This window comes from Xenopus laevis, chromosome 7S (assembly GCF_017654675.1).
Source record: "Xenopus laevis strain J_2021 chromosome 7S, Xenopus_laevis_v10.1, whole genome shotgun sequence".
NCBI classification, from domain to species: Eukaryota; Metazoa; Chordata; class Amphibia; order Anura; family Pipidae; genus Xenopus; species Xenopus laevis.
This window is the reverse complement of record NC_054384.1, coordinates 94,375,352-94,389,994: the sequence shown is the minus strand read 5'-3', so window position 1 is coordinate 94,389,994 and position 14,643 is coordinate 94,375,352. Positions and strand designations below refer to the sequence as shown.

The window sequence follows — 14,643 nt, the reverse complement described above, 5'->3', positions numbered from 1 at the left end:
TTACATAGTTACATAGTTACATAGTTAAATTGGGTTGAAAAAAGACAAAGTCCATCAAGTTCAACCCCTCCAAATGAAAACCCAGCATCCATACACACACCCCTCCCTACTTTTAATTAAAATTCTATATACCCATACCTATATTAACTATAGAGTTTAGTATCACAATAGCCTTTAATATTATGTCTGTCCAAAAAATCATCCAAGCCATTCTTATAGTCATTAACTGAATCAGCCATCACAACATCACCCGGCAGTGCATTCCACAACCTCACTGTCCTGACTGTGAAGAACCCCCTACGTTGCTTCAAATGAAAGTTCTTTTCTTCTAGTCTAAAGGGGAGGCCTCTGGTACGGTGATCCACTTTATGGGTAAAAAGGTCCCCTGCCATTTGTCTATAATGTCCTCTAATGTACTTGTAAAGTGTAATCATGTCCCCTCGCAAGCGCCTTTTTTCCAGAGAAAACAACCCCAACCTTGACATGTCTACCCTCATAATTTAAGTCTTCCGTCCCTCTAACCAATTTAGTTGCACTTAGTCTCTGCACTCTCTCCAGCTCATTTATATCCCTTTTAAGGACTGGAGTCCAAAACTGCACTGCATACTCCAGATGAGGCCTTACCAGGGACCTATAAAGAGGCATAATTATGTTTTCATCCCTTGAGTTAATGCCCTTTTTTATGCAAGACAGAACTTTATTTGCTTTAGTAGCCACAGAATGACACTGCCCAGAATTAGACAACTTGTTATCTACAAAGACCCCTAGATCCTTTTCATTTAAGGAAACTTCCAACACATTGCCATTTAGTGTATAACTTGCATTTATATTATTTTTGCCAAAGTGCATAACCTTGCATTTATCAACATTGAACCTCATTTTCCAGTTTGCTGCCCAGTTTTCCAGTTTAGACACTGTTAGACACTGTTTCCAGTTTAGATGTGGTCTTGGTGCACCAGCCCCAGACACTCAGGTTTAGGGAGCAGCAAACCAGGATATACGACAAGAAAAACAGGGCTATCCGGCACTCAGGGTCCAAAGTATTCATTAAAAATGTACTTTATTAATCAAACTTAAAAAAATATATTTGCATCTCCAGAAGCCCTACGCGTTTCGTACCCACATTATTCAACGTTAAAAATATATTTGCATCTCCAGAAGCCCTACGCATTTCATACCTACATTAATCAAAGTTACAAATGTTTTTGCATCTCCAGAAGCCCTACGCGTTTCTTACCCAGGGTACGAAAACGCGTAGGGCTTCTGGAGATGCAAAAATATTTTTAACTTTGATTAAGTCATCTTTTAACAAATACTTTTTGCCCTTTGGATTCCTTGTGAGTGCCGGATAGCCCTGTTTTATTTCAGTTCTGCCAAGAATGCATCATCCACGGCAACCAGTTTGGCAGCGCCCACGCATGAATCACCTTCTGCAGAGAAGGAAGGTTGTGCTCTGTTAATCCACAACCGTACCTATTGTTGTTGATTGATTTGTGCATAATGCTGGCCATAGACGCAACGATCCGATCGTACAAAGCGTGGATTTGTACGCTTTTCGGACCGTGTGTGGAGAGTCCCGACGTTTTTCGTCCGGCGGAGATCGTCGTTTGGTCGATCGGACAGGTTAGAAAATGCATGTATTGCTGATCGTATGATTTTCAGTGGGAGACTGTCACCAGCTTTGTCAGACATAACTATCGTACGATTGCTGTCGGGGGCAGAACATCGGCTGATCTGTTATTTAACTACTTTATTTGATCGGAATGGTAAGACTTTGATCTGAATGTTTAGTGGCAGGTTGGGAGATGGGACAGTCCGATCATACGTTGATTCGTACTATAGGATCTTTGCATCTATGGCCAGCTTAAAGCCGAGTTGCTACGACGGTTTGGCCATGGAAAGATTCTCTATATCATATAGACGTTTGTCAATCTGGGTGAGTAAATGCCCCAACATGCACGAAACGCGTTGGGCCTTCATCTGTAATGTCCTAATAAATGTTTTTGGATTTTTAACCACTTTTTGGTTGTTGTTTTTTTTGAGAAAACTCATAATTTCTGTTGTTGCGCCTCCTGTAGCAGAAATAAACTAGAAGAGTGTCAGCTCTTAGGATACAAGTATAGTTTTGGCCCACTCTTTTTATAGCAGCCGTCTGTGCTTAGGCTTTATACCTGTATATACCTTTTATACCCTGTGTTTGTGTTATAATAGCGGTGGTGGGGACGTGTGTGTAAGGATGCTGCTGCCCTGCGGGAGGAGGGAATGGGACAGTCCATCTCTTTCCCACCCCCCCCCTCGAATTTTCCCCTTACCACTTGTTCCCGGAGGGAATGTGCAGGAGGCTGCTCTCCCTTCCCATATAAGAAAAGGGCCTTTGTGTGTAATGATGTGACCTCAGACTGGAGCTATGTGGTGTGTGTAGAGGATGGAGAGTGCTGTGAGCTGGCAGACCACATTCACACCCCACAATCACATGTCTCCAGCAGTTTCATGTGGTGAAAAAAAAACAGGCTTGGGCCTGTCCTGTACAAACAGTCTCTGATTGCCTGTTCTGCCTCTGCTTATTCATCCAAGCCCAGCCAACATTAGGCCTTTTTTTTTTTTTCTGTGTGTATAAAATGGTATGTTCCAAACTCTGGTGTCTATTAAAAGTTTGTTTGATTTCCCTTTAAAAAAGTGGGCTGATCCATAAGTAAGGCCTAGTGTTTAGATATCCAGAAAATCCGCCCACAGCTCAGATATCCTAAATGTGGCACGCTTTTCTGAAGTAAATATAAAAGGACAACTAAAGCTCTTTTGCTTTCTTCCGGTTACATAATTGCAACATATTCTGTATGTACAATACCTGTACAGAACTGTAGTCTTTGTGTGCTACAGTTCTGTACAGGTATTGCCCTTTAGGGTGAAGATTCGGGGGAGATATCCGAAGTTTTCTCGTGAAATGCATGCCATCCCGCCGGTGATTCATATTCTTGCCGATGGGAAGGCATTTGCGGAGATTAGTCGCCCGAAGAAGAGATTTGTCGTTGGGTGACTAATCTCCCTAGAATCTTCACATGTGCCACTACCCTTAGGGCAGAGACACACGGGAAGATTCGGGAAGATTTAATTGCCTCTTCTTCGGCGACTAATCTCCCCGAAAAGCCTTCCTGCCGGCTAGAATCTAAATCACCGGCGGAATGGCACTCGGAGCGCTTTGTTTTTTGAATTCGCCCGAAGTTTTCTCGTGAGGCAATTTAGAATGGTTTAGCGGCTGCACAGTCCAGTAATCCAGATAGTATATAATCCAAGCAACATAGTTTTTTTTTATTGTCTTCTGTATTGTCTATCACTTTTAATTCGCAAAGCTTTTATTAATAAATTACTTACCAATTCTCTGCTTGCGCGCCTCTTTAAAAACATTGAAAGGGCGATGATCCATCGTGTGGCGCTCAATTTCTCCTTCCTGGCTATCTCCTATAGAAGGCAGGGAGGAGAAATCGAGCGCACACAATGGATCGTCGCCGGAGGAGCGCAAGCAAAGAATCGGTAAGTAATTTCTTAATAACAGCTCTGCGAATTAAAAGTGAAAACTTTCTTGGTGTTATTTTTACGTAAAAAGAAACAATTTTTTTGTAAAAAATTCATGTTACTGGTCTTTTTATGACTTGAGGAGCCATAATGCTGTTTGGCCAATAACTGATTATATACACAGGCAGCAGTGTAACTAGGAGCTTTAGGGCATCACCGCTAATTCTTTTTTTTAGGGCCACCTAAAACTTTTCAAAGATCTGTTGCTAAATCAGTAGAACCATCACTCTGAAATCTGGAGCCTCCCAAAAATCACAGGGTTTGCTTATCCTATTACCACTGTACACACACTAATGTTATCAATGGCTGAATGGATTTTCCATAGATATGTCAGTGATGGAGAATTAGGATAGTAAGCTTTTTACACGGCTGTATGTCTGACCCTGGAAGCTGGAAGAAGGAATAACTTAGTCATTTGTATTTTCTTAGACTTTTCTGTTAAAGGAACAGTAACACCAAATAATTAAGGTGTTTTAGAGTAATTAAAATAGAATGTACCGTTGTTCTGTAACGGTAAAAGGTGTGGGTTTGCTTCAGAAACTTTACTTTAGCTTATATAAAGAAGCTGCTGTGTAGCCATGGGGGCATCCATTTAGGGCAGAGACATGCTCAGATTCGGGGAGATAGTCGCCTGGCGATAAATCTCCTCTTCCTCTGGGTGACTAATCTCCCCGAACTGCATCCCGCCGGCTAGAATTGGTGACTAATCTCCCCAAACCTGAGCGTGTGTCTCTGCTGTATACATCAAAAAATCGGGTGGTCCATCGTTCGGCGCTCTATTTCTCCTCCCTGCCTTCCTTATAGGAGATAGCCAGGGAGGAGAAATCTAGCACCACACCATGGTTTCGGTAAGTTATTTCTTAATAAAGGCTTTGCGGTTTTAAAGTTTAATTTGTCTTGGTGTTTTTTTTTTCTATGTATACTAATGAATTTTTTATTTATTTTTTTAAAAACTTTTTTTTATATTTTGATGTCACTGGTCTTTTAAAGCTGAAAAAGGAGAAAAGGCACAGGATACACCGCAGATAACAGATACGCTCTGTAGTATACAATGGGATTATTCGGTGCTCATCTGCTGTGTATCCTGTGATACACAGCTGCCCCCATGGCTACACAGCAGCTTGTTTATATAAACTATAGTAGTACTTATCGGTTATCTACTGTGTGTCCTGTGCTTGAATGGCTGCCCCCATGGCTACACAGCAGCTTGTTTATATAAACTATAGTAGTACTTATCGGTTATCTACTGTGTGTCCTGTGCTTGAATGGCTGCCCCCATGGCTACACAGCAGCTTGTTTATATAAACTATAGTAGTACTTATCGGTTATCTACTGTGTGTCCTGTGCTTGAATGGCTGCCCCCATACCTACACAGCAGCTTGTTTATATAAACTATAGTAGAGTTTCTGAAGCAAACACACCAGTTTTACCAGTGCAGGGCAACACTACATTATGTTTCCATTACGTAAAACACTTTCATTTTGTGATGTTATTGCGTCTTTAATAGAGTTATGGAGGGGAAGTGTAATATATGGTAATAAAGTTTTAGTACAGCATTGGGTATGGTCCGCCTCATGACTTATTCACAAACAGATTTGCGTCTGATCCGACTCAAGGTAGTAAACAAGTAACAGTGTTGGGGGAGGGGGGGGGCTACTAGAATACCATAGGGCAGTGCTGTCCAACTTATTACATATAATGGGCCAATTGTATGTCATACAACATGTTTGAGGGCCGGACTGAATTAAAATGATGATGTCATACAGTGGAGCTTGTGAGAAGACTGGGGGCCATAAAATCCTTTGGAAGGCCAAGTCCTATCCACTGGCCTCCAGTTGGACAGTCCTACCTTGGGAGAATGAGGATGGAACTTTTTTTGTATTTAATGTATTTCTAAGTGACCTCTGAAGTGGTTTGTCTGAAGTGCAAGGTTTGAATTTTCCCCTAATGCCACAAAGGTTTGTCTGGTTTGATACCCAAGGGGGGTTAATCGGATGACGGAGTAGGAGACCTGCTCTAGCATGTGAAATTCAATGCCCAGAATTGCAAAATAATGCATTTGGGTTGTGCAAAATTCAAATAATGTGCTCCTAATGATGCTGATGTCTGCAGACATGAATTAGGAGAGAGATGTGACCGTTAGGAGATTTGATCTAAATGAAAATACGAGGTGAATCTGCTTGTAGTGTGCCAGTCACCTAGGCAGGGAGATTTACCCTTTATATTTCACTCTTTCTGTAGAGTTGTACTCACTATAGGAGAAAGCTTATTCTCATATTAGCAAACTAAGCTATTTCAAATTTGCTGCTTGCCCAAACACCATGTTCTCATGCTAAGCTACTCTGGCTTCTCCTTACTACAGGTATGGGATCTGTTATCCAGAAACCCGTTATCCAGAAAGCTCCGAATTACAGAAAGGCTGTCTCCCATAGACTTCATTATAATCAAATAATCCAAATTTTTAAAAATGATTCCCTTTTTCTCTGTAATAATAAAACAGTACCTTGTACTTGATCCAAACTAAGATATAATTTAATCTTTTTGGAAGCAAAACCAGGGTTTATTTAATGTTTACATGATTTTCTAGTAGACTTAAAGTATGAAGATCCAAATTACAGAAAGATCAGTTACTGGAAAACCCCAGGTCCCAAGTATTCTGAACAACAGGTCCCATAGACTCCCTTATAATCTAATCCAAATTTTTAAAAATGATTTACCTTTTTTCAGTAATAATAAAACCGTACATTGTACTTGATCCCAACTACGATATAATTAATCCTTTTGGAAGCAGAACCAGCCTGTTGGGTTTATCTAATGTTTACATGATTTTCTAGTAGACTTAAGGTATGAAGATCCAAATTATGGAAAGATCCATTATCTGGAAAACCCTAAGTCCCCAGCATTCTGGATAACGGGTCCCATAACACGAAAGGAGGGAAATATTAGGACTGCTGATACAAGCCACCCCAAGACACATACATCATATCTGTCATTCTCATTCATTTTCAAAATGTATAATTTTTCTAAATTTATAATTTGTATTTATGTTTAAAGTTTATTATAACAGATGCTGTTTCCTTTCCAAAAACAGGGTTTGCCTTTCCCGATTGGGCCTATAAACCAGAGTCAAGCCCGGGCTCGAGACAGATTCAACTGTGGCATTTCATTCTGGAGTTGCTACGGAAAGAGGAGTATCACGATGTCATTGCCTGGCAGGGAGACTATGGAGAGTTTGTCATCAAAGACCCGGACGAAGTGGCGCGTCTGTGGGGCGTTCGGAAATGCAAACCGCAGATGAATTATGATAAACTGAGCCGGGCACTCAGGTGAGCATTATGGTAATATGTGGAGTGCAGGAGTAGGTACCTTCATACTTAGGGGCAGATTTATCAAAGTGTGAGATTAGAAATCAGAAAAACTCACTCACTTTCTATTTGTTCCTATGGGATTTTTAAAAGCATATTTATCAAATGCGGAACTCCATTGATAAATATGATTCTAAATAATCCCATAGGAATAAATAGAAAGTAAATGAGTTTTTCTGTGGTGAGTTCTAATCTCACACTTTGATAAATCTGCCCATTAGGGTCTGGCCACACAGGGAGATTAGTCGCCAGGCAACAAATCTCCTCTTCTTCGTGGGGACTAATATCCCCGATCTGCCTTCTGTGGGTTAAAATGAAAATCGCCTGGGGTCAGGCACTCTTTGTTTTCTGAAGTCACCCGAAGTTTCCTCATGAGGCAATTATGGTCAACTTCGGAAAACTAATCAATCAGAGTGCCATCCCGGTGGCGATTTAGCCGGTGGGAAGGGAGATTAGTCGCTGCGAAGAAGAGGAGATTTGACATCTGGCGACTAATCTCTCCGAATCTGCCCATGTGCCCTGACCTTAGGTTATGGCAAGAATTTTAGCAGGGGTTACACTGTGTACCTTCACTAGGCATGCATGCTCTCATTATGCAATGGCCTTGGTTTTGTTTGTTGACTCTTAAGCAGGCGGGTGGTTTACCTTACACATAAGAGGGTAAAATAATTTGTGGCTACTTTCACTGCATATAGAAATAGATAGGCAGTCCTGTTTGTCATTTATGTATACGCCACTCAGAACTCCTAACCCTTAGGATAAGGGTTACGGACAGTAACACTGTCTCATTGTTATACCTGCAGTACAAGCAGAAGGGGATATCTGTGTGTTAAAGGGGAACTATAGCGAAAATGAAAATTTAATATAAACTTCATACTGAAATAAGAAACTTTCTAAATATAATCAATTAAATATTCTACATCTTAAATAGTTTATGTTCACTATTCCTCTCTCAGCATCTGTTTCTCTTCATTTTCTCTTCATGCAGCATTTGGGTGTCAGATATTCATTGATAGTTAGATCCAATATATCTTACTATGGGGGGGGGGGGGTTCCTTTCCTAGCAGATATATTAGAGCTCACTCGAATAGCTGATTCCAGTACAAACAAAATCTAACAAAATAACTTTCATTATAATGCAGCTTATGTTCAATTTTAATTTTTGCGATCGTTCCCCTTTAAGTAAAGAACACACTGCATAAAGGGCTAAGGACAATTACAGTGTTAAAAAAGACCCATCATAAAGAATGACTCAACCCCCCCCTGATAACGCTAATACCATGCAACTATAACACACAATTCAAAAGGGAGCTTTGATGAGAAATGTACCCCAACTATTCTTGTGTGAACTGTCCTATGGATGATGTCATTACTCTGTCAGCCAAGGCAAAGACTAATGGCCATTGTGATTTGGTATTTATGCCCTTTCCTTGTTTTTTTCCCTAGGTATTATTATAACAAGAGGATTCTCCATAAAACCAAAGGCAAACGCTTTACCTACAAATTCAACTTTAACAAACTGGTGCTAGTGAATTACCCATTCATCGACATGGGCTTGACAGGTAAGTGCAACTAATTGCCGGGTGCATAAGGGGGCAGCAGATTTAGTATATATTATTGCCATGTTCGTAGTTCTGAGGAATGCAAGTTGGAGAGACCTATGTGTGTGTGTGTATGGATATAGACATATATATATATATATATATATATATATATATATATATATGTGTAGATACACACGCACACACACATATATATTAACTTCTTATTCCTTTTCTCTTTTGCAGGAGGGCCGGTCCCTCAGAGTGCCCCACCAGTTCCTTCAGGAGGTACACACTTCCGTTTCCCTCCATGCACCCCATCAGATGTCTTATCTCCCACTGAAGATCTGCGGTCACCCACCCTTTTTTCTTCTGTGGCACGGCGCTTGGCACGAGGTTCAGTCAGCGACTGCAGTGATGGCACCTCCGCTAACTCTGAAGTGGAGGAAAGTATAAGTGAAGAGCAGCACCGCAGAGGCCCAGGGCCTGACATTCCTGCATTTAGGGGCCCTCACCTTCCACGGATTACCCCTGACGGCATGTTCAGGGTCTACCCTCGTCCACGGGTGCCAGAGCCTCTCAGCCCATTCCCAGTGTCGCCCATGGGTGCACCAGCAGGCCTTCTCCCTCCACAGCTCTCACCTGCCCTGTCCATGACTCCCAACCACATGAACTACACCCCGTCACCCACACTAAGCCCCATGTACCCAGGGGGTAGTCACTTTTCTTTTAATCCTGAAGACATGAAGCGCTACCTGCAGGCACACACACAGAGTGTCTATAATTACCACCTCAGCCCAAGGGCATTCCTGCACTACCCAAGCATTGTGGTTCCTCAGCCTCACCGCCCGGAAAAGCTGCTGCATCTGCCTCCTGAGGAACCACCCTTTAAGTTTAAACTGCAACCCCCTCCAATGGGCAAGAAGCAGAAGGAGCAACCTTTAGAAGCTGGATCATCTACATCCTCCTCTTTAGGGGTCCCACAGATAAAGGTGGAACCAATTTCTGACACGGAAGAGGACGAAGAAGAGCTTATGGTGGAAGTTACTGACATAAGTGAGGAAGAAGAAGAGGATGAGGAAGTATTCAAAGCTCCCTGTGCTCCAGAGCAGAAAGCTCCGCCTCCTGCCCCTTTTTGGAGGGAAGAGGAGCCGGTTAGTGCTGGGGGAGAGAGTGGCCGATGTATCCCACTCAAATTGCGATTCAAGCGGCGTTGGAGCGAGGACCAGCGTCTGGAAGCAGAGGGAGTAGGCGGAGAAGAGTCTGATAAAAAAGTACGGGGTAACCAGGAGGAGCTCATTTTCCCCCCACAGCCTGCTGGTGCTCCTTGTAGGAGGGTGAGTACCGACCTGCAGCGTGCCACAGAGGAACTCTCCCTGGAAAACCGCGATTCCTAATTGAGAGCAAGCAAAGACTTGAAGCACCGTATGGGCTGAGAAACGGGAAAAAAAAAAAAAAAAAACCTCTCTGATTAATTGTTGCCAGAGATTTGCTTGTGTCTTTGTGGACCCTTCTTAAACCAAACACATACAAATTTTAAATCTGAAATTCTTGATTTTTATAATTGTTACATTTTTTTTTTAATTTTATTTTTGACATGAAAAGATGGTGAGTACAGACCAGATAAATTTCCCGGGTTTTGCGAAAGACTTTTTTTTTTTTTTCTTTCTTTCATTAAACCAAACTTGCTGAGTGGCCACCCTTAAACCGATTCTAAGTAAATATGTAAATATTGCCTCTCCCAGGAATAGATAACCGCTCAGAGCCTCCAAATCTTCATTGCAGTTGTCTCTAGAGAACAGCAAGGAAATCCCAAAGGAAGCTGTAAACCCATATTTGTAAACCCTCACTGCCCTTTCGCCCTGGGCTCTGCTTTTGCCAGCGTAAGACTGGTGCTTACTCAGGTTTATTGGGGTGCAACACCCCTTGTTTCACCCTGGGCATACTTCCTGACTCCTGTGCATCAGCTTATTTTAGGGGTTTGCTGCCATAGGGCCTTCAGTCGTTAAAACTTTGAATCCGAAACAACCAATGATCTTGTGTTTCCCTTTTGCTGCGTTACAAAATAGCGGCTTTCTCTGCGTTTTATAGACTGTTTTATACTATGTTCTGCACCCCCTTTCCTCTTACTTACAAAAGGCTGGATTTTGGCAATCTCTCTCTCTCTTGGTTCGTTTAATGTTTCTTATTTTTGGGGGATGGAAATGAGGATTTTTTTTTTTTTTTTTAAAAAATGAGATTTTAATGTATAGAGGTTTAAAGTATTAATGATTGGGAAAAAAAAGAATGCATATAGTTATACAGAATTTTATCCCTGTTGGTTATTTTACAGCTCTAGAAGCACAGAAAATATAAATTTACAGGTTTTCTACCAAACAACCCCTTTTCCAGGTTTCTCCATTCTTTCTCATAATTCCAGGGAATCTGTTATGCAGGACATATAATACTGAGGGAGAAATGTTTTCCTTGTTATAAGACTTTGATATTTTTCCCCCATACCCGATACATAAAAACATGGCTGGTTTGTGGCCCAGTAATGTAACTCCTGTAGTGTTTGTAAGTCACAAACCGACATACACTAATGTGCCTTACTAAAAGGATCCTTCAGGCTGCATCACTGAAAGTCTTAAAGATACAGTACCATCCCCATCTGCCTCGGTAGGAAGGTAGACACCATCGTTCATGCGTGTGAGCGGCTGTTTATATAAAGGGCAGTGAGATGAGTTTAACCCTGTGCATTTTATACCCATGAAAGGAGTGGTGTTGAGCATTGGGTAGTTCAGCTGTTCCCCACTGTGTGCAGATCATTTGCTGACAGAAAACTGCAGAATTTGCAGAAAATGTGTCTATGGCGTTATTTTTCTTCAGTCAATCGCAGAACAGAGCAGTCTCCTTTTGGCCACCAGATGGGACTGTTGTGTTGAGGTCTATTGGGGTTTCCTTACAAACACTGTAATTAAAGGAGAACCATCGCGAAAATGTAATATAAGCTTCAGCAAACTGAAATAAGACACTTTCTAAATACAATCAATGATATATTCTGTACTCTTTCTGAAAAAATCAAGTTTATTTTCACTATCCCTTGCTCAGGATCTGTTTCTCTTCATGCAGGAGGTGGGTGTCAGATAATCACTGACAGGCCCCCATACATGGGCTGATAAAAGCTGATGACAGAGTCAGCAGCTTATTGGCCCATGTGTGGGGCCATCCAACGGGCTTCCCCGATCGATATCTGGCCAAAAGTAGGGCAGATTTCGATCGGGCAGGTTAAAAAATCCCGCATCTGTGCGTTTATGCGGTCCTGCGATCCGACCGCCAGTATCAGATGCATTAGGATCCGATTGTTGGGCCCTAGGGCCCACTATCGGATCAGCCCAATATCGCTCACCTCAATGTGGGCATATCGGGGAGAGATCCGTTCGTTTGGCGACATCGCCAAACGAGCGGATCTCTACATCTATGACCACCTTTAGATCCAATATATCTTATGGGGGGCTTCTTTTGCCTAGAAGATGTATTAGAGCTCACTATATTACAATCACCAGACATCATGTCTCTACATGCAGAATTTGTACAAAAGGCAGTTATTTTGTTAGATTTTGTATGTACTGGAATCCGTTATCTGAGTGCGCTATAATACATCTGCTAGGAACGGGAGCCCCCCTATAAGATATATTGGATCATTCATCTGACACCCAACTGCTGCATGAAGACCGAATGAGGAGAAACGGATGCTGAGAGAGGGATAGTAAATATAAATTTGATTATTCCAGAAACGATGCAGAATATTTAATTCATTGTATTTACAAAGTTTCTTATTTCACTGAGATGACGCCTGTATTCAATTTTCATTTTTGGGATATTACCCCTTTAAATATTGACCAATGGTGTTTCCCACAGCAAACAACCTGCAATTCTATTTGAACAGTTATCTACAAGTTAGAAAACAAAAGCAAAAATCTGATTGGTTGCTTTGACCAACACCTCTGGTCATATTTATCTCAAATGTTGGCCCCAAGTAAACTGCAATTCTGCTTGCCATGGCTTAGGCAGGCTTCATTTTATGTATAAACGCAGGGCAGGAATATTCTATGACTTTATATACTACAGCGCTACTTATTGAGTAGGGAACCAGTTACCCTCCAACTATAGTGAATTACATCTCCCAGAATCCACAGCCAGCTTTACAAGATGGCCACCTGTTAAAAGATCTCTCCATATTTGCGTATCTTTAGATTTCACTGCCAAAGGCTTCAGACACCAGCCCTAAAAATCCTCAGGACTATAAAGACCCTGCCCTAAAAACTGGAATCCTAAGCCTATAGCTTCAAGGGTTTTCTTTGACCAGTCTCACTGCCAGCAAGGTGGTCGCAGAGTGAAGGTGGCACGTCTCTGTTGGCAAGGGGGGGGGGGCTGATAACGGTGCAGAAGTGAGGCATAGGGACAAGGGTCTCCCTCTGGGAGGGGTAGAACTGTTTTTGAGTTTAACCTTCATGTATATTAAATTCCCCCTCATACACAAAGATTGTAAATATATTTAGCAAAGTCTGTTCACATTTAAGAATGTATATCTCAAACAATAAAAAAAAGTTCAAAGTTCATCGCTTACACCTGCCACGTTTTTTTATTTCTCTTGGTTTATCATCTCTTTTAGTTACAGAGTTGGGTTTTGTATTTAACATGTAATAATTAAGGACTGGAGGCGGGGCTTAAACACAACCATGCCAGCGACACATTTAGTGTACAGGTATGGGACCTGTTATCTAGAATGCTAGGGACCTGGGATTTTTCGGATAACAGGTCTTTCTGTAATTTGGATCTACATACCTTAAAGGAGAAACAAACCCTTTACTGAAAAAACCCCACCCCATGTAGACCCCCTCCCATCTCCCCCCCCCCTGAGCCTAGCTGCCCCCCGGGGAAATTGCCCATTTATTTAATGTTTACGTGATTTTCTCGTAGACTTAAAGGAGAAACAAACCCAAAAAAAAACTACCCCACGTAGACCCCCCTCCCTCCAGGGATGGCTGCGGTGAACTCCGATGCTTTGACTCTGCACTGAGGGGTAAGTAAAATGTTAGGGGCATTTTCCTGGAGGGAGGGGGGTCTACGTGGGTTAGGGTTTTTTTTTTTTTTTTTTTGGTAAAGGGTTTGTTTCTCCTTTAAGTCTACTAGAAAATCATGTAAACATTAAATAAATCCAATAGGTCGATTTTGCTTCCAATAAGGATTAATTATATCTTAGTTTGGATCAAGCACAAGCTACTGTTTTATTATAACTGGGAATGCACCAAATCCAGGATTCATTTCAGGATTCAACCTTTTTCAGCAGGATTTGGTTGAATCTTTCTTCCCGGCCGAACCGATTCGGAAGTAAGGAAGTAAAGAATGTTTTCCCCTTCCCATCTCTAATTTGCGAACGATTCAGGGGTTCGGCCGAATCCAAAATAGTGGATTTGGTGCATCCCTAATTATTACAGATTAAAGGGAAATTTATTTTTAAAAATTTGGATAAAATGAGGTCTATGGAAGATGGCCTTATCTGTAATTCTGAGCTTTCTGGATAACGGGTTTCCAGATAACGGATCCCATACCTGTGCTACTTATTCAGAGTCATATATATTAAAAGCAAGTCCTGCAACATGTGAAAAGGTAAAGGACTTGACCAACCATGATAAGTGTTTGAAGAGCAAGATGGTGACAATATCTACCAATGCTGCTTTGTAGGACTTCCCTGTGTATGGTTCTTTGGACAGTCACACCCACTAGGACCCCCCTTGTAAATTGTAATTATTTCTGGCCAAGGCTTTAATATCTTATCTTCACTTTCTCTCCCCCCCTAACCCTGGGTGCAGCAGACAAAAGGTGATCCTGTGGTTCAGCCCGTGGCTGGGTGAAACGTGCAAAAGGAATTGTTCCAGTTTATGATTTAGGAAGTGCATCTGAGTGTATTTAATCCAATTTTCTGTGTCTGGGTTTTCTCCTCTTTGACATCCCACCATTACCAGTGCAGAGTAGACGCGGCCTTGCTGTGAAAGTACCAAGCTCTTGTTAAAGGAATTGTTCAGTGTAAAAATAAAAACTGGGTAAATAGGCTGCGCAAAATATATATTTTTTTTCTAATATAGTTAGCTGGAATGACTGGATGTCTAAAATAAAAGCCAGAA

General features: G+C 41.7%; 1 protein-coding gene across 2 annotated transcripts in view; it reads left to right on the top strand.

Annotated features, from left to right (window-relative positions):
- erf.S (ETS2 repressor factor S homeolog) overlaps window positions 1-11,554 on the top strand; it is a 46,061-nt gene extending 34,507 nt beyond the window's left edge. Inside the window, exons 3-5 of one of the 2 annotated variants that reach the window (XM_018227043.2) lie at window positions 6,662-6,896; window positions 8,382-8,497; window positions 8,723-11,554. In XM_018227043.2, the coding sequence (XP_018082532.1) occupies window positions 6,865-6,896; window positions 8,382-8,497; window positions 8,723-9,873 (1,299 nt within the window). In that variant the 5' untranslated portion in view covers window positions 6,662-6,864 and the 3' untranslated portion in view covers window positions 9,874-11,554. 2 annotated transcript variants of the gene reach the window in all.
- Window positions 11,555-14,643: the final 3,089 nt, after the last annotated feature.